General features: G+C 38.7%; 1 protein-coding gene across 1 annotated transcript; it reads right to left on the bottom strand.

Moving 5' to 3' along the window:
• Positions 1–9,934: 9,934 nt before the first annotated feature.
• KLHL9 (kelch like family member 9) lies at positions 9,935–14,226 on the bottom strand. Its single transcript, XM_027549135.1, has one exon. The coding sequence runs from the start codon at positions 13,712–13,714 to the stop codon at positions 11,861–11,863; it is 1,854 nt and encodes a 617-aa protein (XP_027404936.1). The 5' UTR covers positions 13,715–14,226; the 3' UTR covers positions 9,935–11,860.
• Positions 14,227–15,484: the final 1,258 nt, after the last annotated feature.

The raw sequence follows: 15,484 nt of genomic DNA, 5'->3' as shown, positions 1-15,484 counted from the left end.
TGTATTACAAACCTCCAGTAATCAAAATAGAATAGTACTGGCACAAAAACAAGACACATGGATCAATGGAAAAGTATTGAGAGCCCAGAAATAAACTGAAGTACTTACAGTCAATTAATCTGATAAAAGAGGCAAGAATATACATTAGCAAAAAGACAGTCTTTTCAGTAAGCGGAGTGGGAAAAACTGGACAGCTATGCATAAAAAAACAAAATTAGAACATTCTCTAACATCATATACAAAAATAAACTCAAAGTGGATTAAAGACCTAAATGTATAAAGTTCCTAGAGGAAAACACTGGCAGAATACCCTTTGACATAAATTGTAGCAGTATTTTATCTGTCTCCTAAAACAAAATAAATAAAAGGAAAAATAAACAAATGTGACCTAATAAAACTTAAAAGATTTAGCACAGCAAAGGAAACCATCAACAAAATGAAAAGACAACCTACTGATTGGTAGAAGATATTTACAAATGATTTGGGGTTAATTCCTTAACCCCTTAAGGCCTATAAGGGGTTAATATTCAACATACATAAACAGTTCATAAAACTTGGCATCAAAAAACAGCCTGATTAAAAAATGGGCAGAACTGAACAGATATTTTTCCTAAATAGGAAATGCAGATGGCTAACAGGCACAAGAAAAGATATTCAACATTGCTAATTATCAGGGAAAAGGAAATCAAAGCCAAAATGAAATGTCACCTCAACCCTGTCAGAATGGCTATCATTAAAAAGAATACAAATAACAAATGTTGGTGAGGATGTGGAAAAAAATGGAATCCTTGTACACTGTTGGTGGGAATGTAAATGGGTACAGCCACAGGAAAAAACAGTATGGAGGTTTCTCAAAATACTACAAAATGCAAGAAACTACGAATAGAATTATCATATGACCCAGCATTACATATCCAGAAAAAACAAAAACATCAATTCAAAAAGATAATATATGCATCCCAATGTAGATAGCAGTTTTATGACTGACAAGATATGGAAACAACCTAAGTCCATCAAGGGTTGAATGGATAAAGATGTGATATCTATATATAATGGAATACTGCTCAGCCAATAAAAACAATGAAAATGTTGCCATTTACAGCAACATGGATGGACTTGGATGGCATTATGCTAAGTGAAGTCAGACAGAGTGTATATCACTTACACGTGGAATCTAACAAACACAACAAACTAGAGAATATAACACAAAAAAAGCAGACTCACAGATACTGAAGACAAACTAGTGGTTACCAGTGGGGAGAGGGAAGGGGGAAGGGGTAATACAAGGGATAGGGGATTAAAGGCTAGGTACAAACTATTATGTATAAAGAAGCCACAAGGACATACAATGCAGGGAATATGGGCAATATTTTATATAACTAAATGGAGTACACCAGATGGTGATTGCAGCCATGAAATTAAGACACTAACTCCTTGGAAGGAAAGTTATGACCAACCTAGATAGCATATTCAAGGGCAGAGACATTACTTTGCCAACAAAGGTCCATCTAGTCAAGGCTATGGTTTTTCCAGTAGTCATGTATGGATGTGAGAGTTGGACTGTGAAGAAAGCTGAGTGCCGAAGAATTGATGCTTTTGAACTGTGGTGTTGGAGAAGACTCTTGAGAGTCTCTTGGACTGCAAGGAGATCCAACCAGTCCATTCTGAAGGAGATGAGTCCTGGGATTTCTTTGGAGGGAATGATGCTAAAGCTGAAACTCCAATACTCCAATACTTCACCACCTCACGTGAAGACTTGACTCATTGGAAAAGACTCTGATGCTGAGAGGGATTGGGGGCAGGAGGAGAAGGGGACGACAGAGGATGAGATGGCTGGATGGCATCACCGACTCCATAGACGTGAGTTTGAGTGAACTCAGGGAGCTGGTGATGGACAGGGAGGCCTGGCGTGCTGCGATTCATGGGGTCGCAAATAGTCAGACACAACTGAGCGACTGAACTGAACCTTTAAAATTGTGTACACCTTATATAATAGCATCAACTATATTTCAATCGAAAAAAATTTTAATGAGACCATGGAGGGGGTGGGGAAATATGTATTCTCTGATTATCTGACCCTCTCTGTACACCAAGGTTACCATAGGGATTTCGTATTCATTTATTTAAGTATGACCTGAAGACTCTGAACTTTCATATACACTCATTACTGTTTTTTAAAAAAGCCTACATATTCTGTCATCTATCTACATAAGGATTTAAAATTTCAACCAGTAGATGGCAGAATAACATCAAAACCCCCGGAAAATGGTTGTTCAAAACTGTTACCAAGAAAATAGAGGAACTATCTTTTATTCTTTGCATTGATTGCTGAGGAAGGCTTTCTTATCTCTTCTTGCTATTCCTTGGAACTCTGCATTCAGATGCTTATATCTTTCCTTTTCTCCTTTGCTTTTCACTTCTCTTCTTTTCACAGCTATTTGTAAGGCCTCCTCAGACAGCCATTTTGCTTTTTTGCATTCCTTTTCCATGGGGATGGTCTTAATCCCTGTCTCCTATACAATGTCACAAACCTCCGTCCATAGTTCATCAGGCACTCTGTCTATCAGATCTAGTCCCTTAAATCTATTTCTTACTTCCACTGTATAATCATAAGGGATATGATTTAGGTCATACCTGAATGGTCTAGTGGTTTTCCTTATTTTCTTCAATTTAAGTCTGAATTTGGCAATAAGGAGTTCATGATCTGAACCACAGTCAGCTCCTGGTCTTGTTTTTGTTGACTGTATAGAGATTCTCCCACCCCACTCGAGTACTCTTGCCTGGAAAATCCCATGGACGAGGAGCCTGGTAGGCTGCAGTTCATGAGGTCGCTAAGAGTCGGACATGACTGAGCGACTTCACTTTCAGTTTTTACTTTCATGCATTGGAGAAGGAAATGGCAACCCACTCCAGTGTTCTTGCCTGGAGAATCCCAGGGATGGGGGAGCCTGGTGGGCTGCCGTCTATGGAGTCGCACAGAGTTGGACACGACTGAAGTGACACAGCAGCAGTAGCAGCATAGAGCTTCTCCATCTTTGGCTGAAAAGAATATAATCAATCTGATTTCGGTGTTGACCATCTGGTGATGTCCATGTGTAGAGTCTTATCTTGTGTTGTTGGAAGAGGGTGTTTGCCATGACCAGTGCATTTTCTTGGCAAAACTCTACTAGTCTTTGCCCTGCTTCATTCCATATTCCAAGGCCAAATTTGCTTGTTACTCCAGGTGTTTGACTTCCTACTTCTGCATTCCAGTCCCCTATAATGAAAAGGACATCTTTTTTGGGTGTTAGTTCTAAAAGGTCTTGTAGGTCTTCATAGAACTGTTCAACTTCAGCTTCTTCAGTGTTACTGGTTGGGGCATAGACTTGGATTACTGTGAAATTGAATGATTTGCCTTGGAAATGAACAGAGATCATACTGTTGTTTTTGAGATTGCATCCAAGTACTGCATTTCAGACTCTTGTTGAAAAGGAAAGACAGAAGCATCTGAATGCAGAGTTCCAAATAGCAAGAAGAGGTAAGAAAGCCTTCTTCAGTGATCAATGCAAAGAAATAGAGGAAAATAACAGAATGGGAAAGAGTAGAGATCTCTTCAAGAAAATTAGAGATACCAAGGGAACATTTCATGCAAAGATGGGCTTGATAAAGGACAGAAATGGTATGGAACTAACAGAAGCAGAAGATATTAAGAAGAGGTGGCAAGAATACACAGAAGAACTGGACAAAAAAGATCATGACACAGATAATCACGAGAGTGTGATCACTCACCTAGAGCCAGACATCCTGGAATGTGAAGTCAAGTGGGCCTTAGAAAGCATCACTATGAACAAAGCTAGTGGAGGTGATGGAATTCCAGTTGAGCTATTTCAAATCCTGAAAGATGATGCTGTGAAAGTGCTGCACTCATTATGTCAGCAAATTTGGAAAACTCAGCAGTGGCCACAGAACTGGAAAAGGTCAGTTTTCATTCCAATCCCAAAGAAAGGCAATGCCAAAGAATGCTCAAACTACCACTCAAATGCACTCATCTCACATGCTAGTAAAGTAATGCTCAAAATTCTCTAAGCCAGGCTTCAGCAATACATGAACTGTGAACTTCCAGATGTTCAAGCTGGTTTTAGAAAAGGCAGAGGAACCAGAGATCAAATTGCCAACATCCAGTGGATCATGGAAAAAGCAAAAGAGTTCCAGAAAAGCATCTATTTCAGCCTTATTGACTATGTCAAAGCCTTCGACTGTGTGGATCACAATCAACTGTGGAAAATTTTGAAAGAGATGGGAATACCAGGCCACCTGACCTGCCTCTTGAGAAACCTATATGCAGGTCAGGAAGCAACAGTTAGAACTGGACATGGAACAACAGACTGGTTCCAAATAGGAAAAGGAGGATGTCAAGGCTGTCTATTGTCACCGTGCTTATTTAACTTCTATGCAGAGTACATCATGAGAAACGCTGGGCTGGAAGAAGCACAAGCTGGAATCAAGATTGCCGGGAGACATATCAATAACCTCAGATATGCAGATGACACCACCCTTATGGCAGAAAGTGAAAAGGAACTCAAAAGCCTCTTGATGAAAGTGAAAGAGGAGAGTGAAAAAGTTGGCTTAAAGCTCAACATTCAGAAAACGAAGATCATGGCATCTGGTCCCATCACTTCATGGGAAATAGATGGGGACACAGTGGAAACAGTTGTCAGACTTTATTTTTTTGGGCTCCAAAATCACTGCAGATGGTGACTGCAGCCATGAAATTAAAAGACGCTTACTCCTTGGAAGAAAAGTTATGACCAATCTAGACAGCATATTGAAAAGCAGAGACATTACTTTGCCAACAAAGGTCCATCTAGTCAAGGCTATGGTTTTTCCTGTGGTCACGTATGGATGTGAGAGTTGGATTGTGAAGAAAGCTGAGCACCGAAGAATTGATGCTTTTGAGCTGTGGTGTTGGAGAAGACTCTTGAGAGTCCCTTGGACTGCAAGGAGATCCAACCAGTCCATTCTAAAGGAGATCAGCCCTTGGTATTCTTTGGAAGGAATGATGCTAAAGCTGAAACTCCAGTACTCTGGCCACCTCATGTGAAGAGCTGACTCATCGGAAAAGACCTGATACTGGGAGGGATTGGGGGCAGGAGGAGAAGGGGACAACAGAGGATTAGATGGCTGGATGGCATTACTGACTTGATGGATGTTGAGTCTGAGTGAACTCTGGGAATTGGTGATGGACAGGGAGGCCTGGTGTGTTGCAATTCACAGGGTCGCAAACAATCAGACACGACTGAGCGACTGAACTGACTGATCTATTATTAGTACATTTAAGGACCACAACATCAACAATTCTGCAGTGTATGCAATCATCTTTAGTGAATATCTAAGTCTTTTTTAACCATCACTCCACCATTTAAATATATGCTTTAACGGCGAATACCAGCAACAGATATAATGTATCAAAATCAGGGAGGATAAACTCCAAAAAATTCATTTTTAAAAGTATTTATGGAAGGTCTGAGGGGGGTCACATTAGAAAGGAAATATCAATAATAATAGTATCATGCTGAGATTATCATTTGGGGGCTTATTTATTATTACTAATTTGGAAATACATTTAATGTTCAAAAGATATGAGAAAGTTGGAAGACAATCTTTTACTACTCGTGCCAAACTGCTTTCTAAACTATGCCAATTGATAATCAGTGATCGAGGAGAGTATTTTCTAATCCAACAGTGGAAAACAAAAAACACTCTTTTTCAGTATCTGGTATGAAAACAAGTTGCCCCCCTCAATAAATTTTGGTATTTGTGATGCAAATATTATTCCCTCATTTTAAAGACTACCAGTTAATGCAGGATAGATATTTCAAAAACAAGACCAAGAATATCTGTCTTTAACAAAGGAATTCTAAATTCTAATTCTAGAGTTATCCCTGTTAAAATTACCTACAAGGCACAATGCCTTGTATTACACCTAAAATCTGCTGAAAGTATTAACCAGTGCTTTAAGTTATGAAACAAACACAATAAAAACAAAATTCCATTCAAAAGAGCAATCTACATGCCAAAGACAACGTGAATAAAAGATCACTATAACTGAAGAAAAAGACCCCAGTGTGCCCATATTATAAATAAGATTCTACTACATGATTTTAAAAAGCATAAAAATTCAGTGAGAAAGTAAAGATTATTCAAAAAGTTGTTGTGAAACAACTGGATAACAACTTGGAAACAGAAAACTAGTGAAAAGCTAAAAAGCCATATCCATAACAATGACATCAAATACCAGGGTAATTACATCATCACATGATGAGGAAAATTATGCAAAGAAAGCATTAAAAAAATGAGGGAGAGGGTGGGAAGATTTGGGAGAATGGCATTGAAACATGTATAATATCATATATGAAACGAGTTACCAGTCCAGGTTCCATGCATGATACTGGATGCTTGGGGCTGGTGCACTGGGACGACCCAGAGGGATGGTATGGGGAGGGAGGAGGGAGAAGGGTTCAGGATGGGGAACACATGTATACCTGTGGTGGATTCATTTCGATATTTGGCAAAACTAATACCATTTTGTAAAGTTTAAAAATAAAATTTAAAAAATAAAAGTACTAGGAGATACTCCAAAAAAAAAAAAAAAATGACAAAGGAAAAACTAATTTCACTACAATATAAGAAATACCTTGTGTAAGACATATACTCAGAGAAAAAAGATGGGAATAAGATAATATTCTTAATATAAAAGAATTTTCAAAATTCATCTTCATTTCAACCAGAAAAGAGAAAAGCTATTTGAACAAGAAACAAGCAGTAAATGCTACCTGAGCACATTAAAAATAAGCACTGACAAAGCAATAAAATAAAGGACAAGGAATGTGACATGAGAACTATGGACAAAAACTACAATATTATCACTAAAAGGTCAAAATACAAAAAAGACAGACATACTTGACTATTAAATTGAAGATGGCGATCAAAGGTACAAATAAGTCCCAAGAGTATAATGTTCAGCATGGTGGCTATTAGTAATACTGTACTAAATATTTGAAAGTTGCTAAGAGCACAGATGATAAAAGTTCTCATTACAAGAAAAAAGTGTATAACTATGTGTGGTAATGGAAGTTAATTAGGCTTGTGATCATTTCATAATATATACTATAACCATCCTCTGCTAGCTGTGATGTTTTGGGCTTCCCTCATGGCTCAGATGATAGAGAATCTGCCTGTAATGCAGGAGACCTGGGTTCAATCCCTGGGTCCAGAAGATCCCCTAGAGAAGGAAATGGCTCCAGTGTTCTTGCCTGGAGAATTCCATGGATAGAGGAGCCTGGTGGGCCAAAGTCCAAGGGGTTGTAAAGAGTAGGAAATGGCTAAGAGACTAACACTTTCACTTTCATCGAATCATTATGTTGTATGCCTGAAACTAATATAATAAAATGCCAGTTATAACTGAATTTTAAAAATTGAACAGCCCTGTTCCCATAAAAATGACACTGAGGAGAAAATTCGTTGTAGCTAATAGAACATTTAAAACAATAGAAAGGAATAAATAATTCACATATGAAAAAAAATGCACAGGCTCAATAAACAAAAATTCACAGTTTTCAATAATTAAATATAAGTACAAACTGTAAATAATCAGAACTGCAAAGATTTCCTTTGAAATAGTCACTAAACACATTCTGGTGAAAACACATATTCACACACTCCTGGAAATATTTTTCAAAAGCGTAAAAGAGCCTACACTATTTCACTCAGATTTCACTTAGAATTTATCACAGGGCAATAGAGATGGAAAAAGTTTTATGAAAGAGTATTAAATCTTGCTTAATTTATGATAAAAAATTAGGGTTAGATATTTAAATATAACCCATAAGGAAATATATGAAAGCATATTCATGGATAAAATATGGTATAGATATTTAACACTTTCAAAGAAAAGAATCTGTGAAAATCATTAAGACAAAATTAAAGTAAAACATGATGTAGTACAAGGTCAATTAGTAATAACTATCCTAATGCTTCTCTGTATATGTTTTATGCTAATCACTTTGAATTATTATCTCCTTATAATTCTAATATAGATACATTTATTAACATGTACCATCCATCCCATGGACAAACTGGAAGATGAACCTTGAGAGGTTAACTTACCCTAAGGTCTTTCAGTTGAGCTGTGGACAGAATGTTGCTTTGAATTCTCAATAGTATGTTTTGGTAGTTTTGAGTGAAATTTTCTGAAGGTGTATATTTTATCTTTATAATCAGAACAAGATTTTAATTAGAAACCAGAAAAATTGGAACATGATTAAATATGTTTACTTTGCAGGTAAAGTACAGAAATACTACTCTAGGCAAATGGGAAAAAAATTAGGTATGGACATTAATCTGGTTTATAAATGCAATGTTTTTCTTAATGCACATGCATTTGATAATTAAGGAAAAAACATCTTATATACTACTTTCTAATACATATAGATTTTTTAAATATATTTAATTACATATAGATTTCAGAAAACTTGGAGAAAGCCATAATAATAGCAGTGTGTGTCTCTGGAAGTTGAACTTACTTCATCATCCAGATTTTAGCTTAAGGTTTGGCATATTTGCAATATATTTGACAAATGTCTGTAGAGTCCCTGCAATGCAGGCAGGAGACCCTGATTTGATTCCTGGATCGGGGAGATCTGCTGGAGAAGGGATAGGCTACCTACTCCAGTATTCCTGGGCTTACCTGGTGGCTCAGCTGGTAAGGAATCTACCCGCTATGCAGGAGACCTGGGTTTGACCCCTGGGTTGGGAAGATCGCCTGGAAAAGGGAACGGCTGGCTACCCACTCCAGTATTCTGGCCTGGACAAGTCCATGACCTGTAAGTCCATGAGGTTGCAAAGAGTCAGACACAACTGAGCAACTTTCACTTTGTACATAGGTAAATTCACAATATATCTTGTATTAACATGTTACCTTTGAATGTGGAATCATTGATAATTTATACCTTCTGGTCATTTTTATTTTCCTGTACTTACACTTACATAGGGCTTCCCTGGTGGCTCAGTGGTAAAGAATCCACCTACCAGTGCAGTAGACGTGGGTTTGATCCCTGGACTGGGAAGATCCTCTGGAGAAGGAAACGGCCACCCATTGCAGTATTCTTGCCTGGGAAATCCCACGGGTAGAGGAGCCTGGTGGGCTACAGTCCATAGGGTCGCAAAGAATCAAACACAACTTAGCGACTAAACAACTTACTGTAACAGACAAATTATTTTTATAATCAGGAGACTTAACAAAAGTCAACTTTTGACCCTATCAGAAAAACTAAAACAAGAAATTAAAATTTAACAAAATGTTTTATATGCTTACAGTTTTTATCCTCTTTGAAATATTTTTCTACAGTCTAAATTTTCTGTTTAAAAAACCAAAACTATCAGCTTGTTAAAACAGGTATCACCCCAATCATTTCAGTCACCTAAAATTTCCATATCTGTAAGGAAGGAATGCCAGATTTAATATATTTAATTAGCAAAGCACCAGTGAGTTGTTTTATGATTATCAAGAGACCTGTAAACTGCAGAAAATTATAAAGTAAAAGGATGAGAGGTGGGATGTGTGAGGCTGGAGGTAGGGGGTATAGGTGGAACAGTTAACTTACCTGGATAAATAATATTTAATTACAAAACAACAGGGTCAAATGTAATAGAAGGCAGAAACCTTTTCTCAACAAAGAAAAGAGAAAAGCTTATGCAGAACAGTACCATTTCAGCATGTCAGAATTAGCACCAAAAAAGTAATATATCAAAATGACATAAAAAATAAAGGAAACTTGGCAAAATTATACCCAAAAGGTCAAAATACAAAAGATGGACAAATTTGATCTCAAAAATTAACTGAATGCCCTGTCTTGTAAACTTCTAACAGACAGAGAAAAAAGTCAATGCAAGCAAATGCCAGTTAAATTATATTTATTATATAAAGAGATGCTATAACTTGATATGAAAAAGAAAGCAACTCCAATAGGTATTACAAGAGCAAAGGACATTAACATTTGATTATAAGAGGAACACAGCTACTGAAAAATGCAAATATTTAACCTAATTAGTAATTAAGGAAATAACTGAGATGCTCTTTCTTGCTTATTTGATGCACAAAGTTATTATAATTTCTACTTTTTCTATTTTCTAAATGTACTCAAATGTGCTATATTTAGTAATAAAAAATTGAGTCATTAAAAAAAATAGGAAGTATGAAATTTTCTGCCAATGCAGAAATCATTAAAGCATTAAAATGAAAAGGGCAGTGAGGCTCAGATCCCTTGAAGCCAATTCCTTTCGTTCTGGTTCCTGAGATGGTCAATAACAAGGTTGTTTCTGATTTACACTATGACAATCTCTTTACACTATGACAGGGATATAAATATATATGTAAATTTTTTCTTCAGGCAGGCAATTATTCCAGGGAAGTACCTCTTCAGATTCTTCAGAATCACTCACTTCAGAGGACTCATATGATTCCACTTCTGGTAAGGTCCCATTAAGGTCTCCCCTTGTCGTTCTCAACCAGTAGGGATGCCTCTGGTATTGAAGAGGCTGAAGATATACTTTAGTACTGCCTGCAAGACAACAGTGTCCTAGGCTTTCTATGGCTGGCTTCTTAGGGAATCTGAAGTTGGTCCTGTCCTTCAGACATAGCCAAAAGGACATTTTCTGATGTGATGCCAAAAGTACATCTTCCACTTGCTCAGATCACAGCCTCAAGACTGATCACACAAAGCTCAGGATGCACATGGGCTGGAGCAGCACCACAGCAACCACCTCAAATCAATCAAATAGTTATGTCAGAATGACTAAGTTGAGAGACTGAACTTAAAAACCTACAGCTTTGTTGAGCATGCTTTTGTCTTTTTCATAAGTTTTACTGATCACAAAGGTGAAAAGTAGCAGAGTCTAAATTTACTGAGCAAAAGCAATTCTCTGAGACTTGAACTCTGCTAAATAATCTGTATAAAGGCAACTCTACAGAAAACAACATACAAGCAGGAAAAGTTAAGTTTCATCTATAGTAACAATTCAGTCAAATGACGTATTTGGTTGTTATTAATAATTTAATGTTTACGTCCTTATCTACATCACTGCAGTAAGACTACATAGACATTTATTCTCTAGTAGTGAATTCCCATTTGAACAGAAATAGCTGCTACGTAGAAGAGTTTAAATTTACAATTTTACTATAGCTGAAGTGCCAATCAATTTAAAAATTATATATGTATATGCATGTATATACATATGTATGTGTGTGGTAATGTATTTTCTCTCTTCCTCTCCCCAGAAAGAGATATGAAACCCTGACTTGGGGTTATACTATTTTTTGAGTTAATATTCCTCCAGTCTGCCAAAGAATTGTCACATATTCTGAATGTACCCACACAATTTGGTGAGTCAGCAGCTATGTCACAAACCATGAAAAGAGGGAAGCAGCTAATAAGGCTTGGTGACCTTTTTTGTTTATTATTTTAGGTTATAGCAGGCATCCTCCCTTTGATGTTTTGTAGTCAAAGATGAAAACTTTCAACTTTGATGCATAATGAACATAATTATACATTTACTTCAATCACCTACACTTTACCTTACACAACACCACAAAAAGATATCTATCATTTTTCTGCTTTTTACATTTGTTAAAGTAGCTATGTTGAATACATACATTTGCAGAATACATTTGTTAACCATTTGATAAACATACTAAGCCAAACAATACAAATAACATCAATTACCTTTTTAATCTAATAACTGTACCAATCATTGTAAGAAGATACAACTGAAGGGGAATTATGGGATCATCCTTGATGCACTGCAAAGGTTTTACACCTTGGTCCTAAGAATGATCTGAAGGTGCTGAAAGAGGTGATTCTCTGGAAGGTGACCCAGGATTTTCTTCAGGTGGAAAAACTGTGAGAGTACAAGCTCGAATGCCACCAAGTGACTCTGGAAGGTCAAAAACTTTGTGCCACTCATCCTTTTCTGGGTCATATTTCTGGACAATTTCTACCATACAACGATTATTCCAAGAATATCCACCTACAACATAGATTTTATTTTCAAAGACAGCAACTCCAACATCACTTTGACCTCTTAACATGGCAGCAATTGGTGTCCACTGGTCAAGGGTTGGCGAATAGTATTCACAGCTTAGAACATCATCATAATCACTTGTTCCTCTGAAGTGATTGCCACCAATGACATAGAGCTTGTCTCCAACTGTACACATGCAATGCAGACCTCTGACTGTAGTCATTGGAGCCTTCTGTGTCCATTTGTCTGTATCAGGGTCAAAACACATGAGCTCATTTTGGAAAGTGTCATGAGTAATTCCTCCTGAAATATACATTAAGCCTCCATACACTGTTCCAGCATGGCCATAGTGGGGTTCACTCATTTTCGCAACATAGCTCCACTCATTCATTCTTGGATTGTAACATTCTACAGTGGCCAGCTCACCAGCTGCACTTCGCCCACCAACAGCATACAAATGTCCTTTGAGGGCGCTCAAGTGAAAAAATGTGCGCTTTTCATTTAATGATGCAACCTGCATCCATTTATTATATCGAGGATCAAATCTGAAAACTGTATCAACAGCAGTTTTTCCTTTTGTATCATAATTACTTTGACCACCAACTACATAAAGAAAGTTTCCAATGACAGCAATGCCGTGCTGATAACGAGGAGCATCCATGGGGGCTAAAGATCTCCACTCTTGAGCCCTCTCATCATACATCCGTAGTTCTTTACTGACAACCAGCTGCTGCCTCAAAACGCCTCCTAAGGTAACCAAGTGTGTCGAATCAGATCGAATGGCGGTTCTATCTGACTGCATCACTGGCTGCATATACGGCATCATTTGGTAATTGCTAGCTTCCAAAAGCAAATTCACACACGTATTGTCTGTTCTCATAAAATCTACTGTCTGCACATAATTGATGAGATCCTGTGGTGTCATCAGTGGAAATCGAATATTCTTCATTAATTTTGCAGCATAATCCATCCGAGGATCTTCCAACCTTAGCCAGCGACAGGCAGCCTTAAAGAGCTCAAGTTCAGTACAGTGCTTAAGGCTATTGCTAGAAAGCACAAAGGCAAGCCGTTCAAAAGGGAGTTTTAGAAACTCTCCAGTGCTCAGTAAGGCAGGAAAATTCTTCAGAATGAAATTATTGACATATTTATCTACTTCTATAAGATTGTAGGTGTTAGCAATCCGTCCAACTTCAACACAGTTATCTAAAGAGACTCCTGAAATAAGAAACACTTTACAGAAGTCTAAAACAGGCAAGATTTGCAAAAAGCTGGCAGCTTCAAGAGTGTCCTGAAGATTGTCCATATTAAGAGAAAGCTTTGCAGTATAAATAAAATCAATAATTTTCTTCAGACCAACTTTGTTCACCCCGTGAAGCTTAATGCACATTAAATCCTGTTCTTTCATTCCACCTGTGAACATAGCCTTGAAGTAATCACTAGCGGACGCCATCATAGCTCTATGAACAGGGAAGATTTCATCTCCATCACCTGGTACCAGAGTCACATCACAAAGCAATCCTTCTATTCTAAGTTGATCAAAACCTTGCAATACCACCGAACTGTGAGTATTGCTGGTAAAAAAACGTGTGGTTCCTGCCTTGCAAGGCTGTAAATGGGCGGAGACGCCCATTTCACCGTTACCAAGAGACACTTTCATGTGAACGCCTTCCTCTTGCACAAAGATGTATGCCGGACAAAGACGTTACGACTGGAAAGCTTTAAAGGGAACGAGGATGTCCCAAGAGCAAGAGAGTTCGCTTTCCTTATCAAGGGCAAACTGTCACTGCAGCACGCCTCAGAACACAACAGTCCCACATTGAAAATTGTTCTGCAGCTGGCCCCAGAGGGCTGTGGACCTCAAATCTGACTACTGTGTAGATGATTCATCACCTGAGGCAGTTAAGTGACCCGGTTCACTTGGTCCGGCCTGCGCTGCTCTTCTTCCCGCAGTTCTGCTCCGGGCCAAGGGGGAGGTGCCGCCACGTCCTGCGGCCCGGCGTCTCGCTCGACGGCGAGGGCCGGCACCTCAGAGAGCGGCCCGCCGCGCCCTCCGCCGCCCTTTGAGCGTCGCCGCGGCTACCGGCCCGTCCTGGAGCAAGGACCTGGAACACGAGCCTGGGCCTGGAACACGGGCCGAGGCCCCAACGCCGAGCCGGTCCTTCCGGAAAGGCCTCGTCCCAGGATCCCCCGGGCTAGGAGCGGCCGTGGCAGCTACTGCGGCTGCGCAGCCGCCAGACCTCGCCAGTAGGCGGGCATGTGGGGGATGGGAGGATGTGGGCGGTGCCTCGAGCAGGCGGGGTTTGGGTCCGGCAGGGTTGTGCTGGGTGGGCCAGCGGGGTGTCTTCGGGGTACTTTGTATGTGGTATTATTAAATAGGAATGGGTGCGCAGATGTTATTTTTAATATAAATCTTTCACTGCAGCTGAGCTGTTCCTCTAAATGAATACTTCGAGATTTACATTTCTTGGCTTCTCCCTTGTGGATAACTGAAATGCAGCTTTTCTGGAAGCTGAAACCTGGCAGAAGGCTTCCTTAGGGGGAAGATGCTTTTAGTTTTCCTCTATAAAAAAAACTTTGTTAATTCTTATCCCACACTGGGAATGTTCTGGCAGGTCAGCGGTTAGGACTCGGCGTTTTCACTGCTGTGGCCAGGGTTCAAACCCTGGCTGCAGAACCAAGATCCCTCAAACTCCTCAACCAAAAAAACAAAAAAACAAAAAAATCCTATCCCACACAATTTAATAGACAGTTCATTTATAACTCTGGGTACATATTTTCAAATTTTAATCATTTAAAACAGGTCATTTGCTTCTCTTAAAATACCAAATTATGACCATGCTATGTCAATAGTATAGGCTGAATTTTTCCCATGCAGCAGAATTCTATCAGTAAATTTTTCGTGCTTTTGTTTTCCACTCACAAGTTTTTAAATGGATAGACAATTGTCATTTGTTCCTGAATATATACTTCCTTGTTCTCCAGTGTTACAGACTCTGAGCACAAAACTTCCCGTTTTGGGATAAATCCTAACGTTAGAATGCTGCTTGAAGACATACAAAGTTTTTTTTCCAAAATATTGTCACCAGAGATGTTTTGAAAAACGACAGATTGGCACTTTCCATTGGCACTTGCCATCTACCTACAAGGATTAAATAAATCATTCCTGCTGTTGTAGCTGCTGGCCTTCAACACCACCTGATGGGTATTCAGAGTGGAGATCCAAAGGAGGCACTCGTGCTCTGGCAAAACTGGCAGAACAGGTCTTCAGATAGATATTTTCAGGAGCAGATTTTAGGAGCACAATTCTTGCATCTCCTCATATCTAGAAAAGCACTAAATTCCTTCATGGTGATACCTGTTCCCTCGTGACTAGCAAAATCTTCTGCAAAAACACGTGCTTGATTGCATATACCCATCTCTTCACCGA

Source organism: Bos indicus x Bos taurus, chromosome 8, assembly GCF_003369695.1.
Source record: "Bos indicus x Bos taurus breed Angus x Brahman F1 hybrid chromosome 8, Bos_hybrid_MaternalHap_v2.0, whole genome shotgun sequence".
Lineage (NCBI taxonomy): Eukaryota > Metazoa > Chordata > Mammalia > Artiodactyla > Bovidae > Bos > Bos indicus x Bos taurus.
This window is presented reverse-complemented; position numbering and strand designations above follow the sequence as displayed.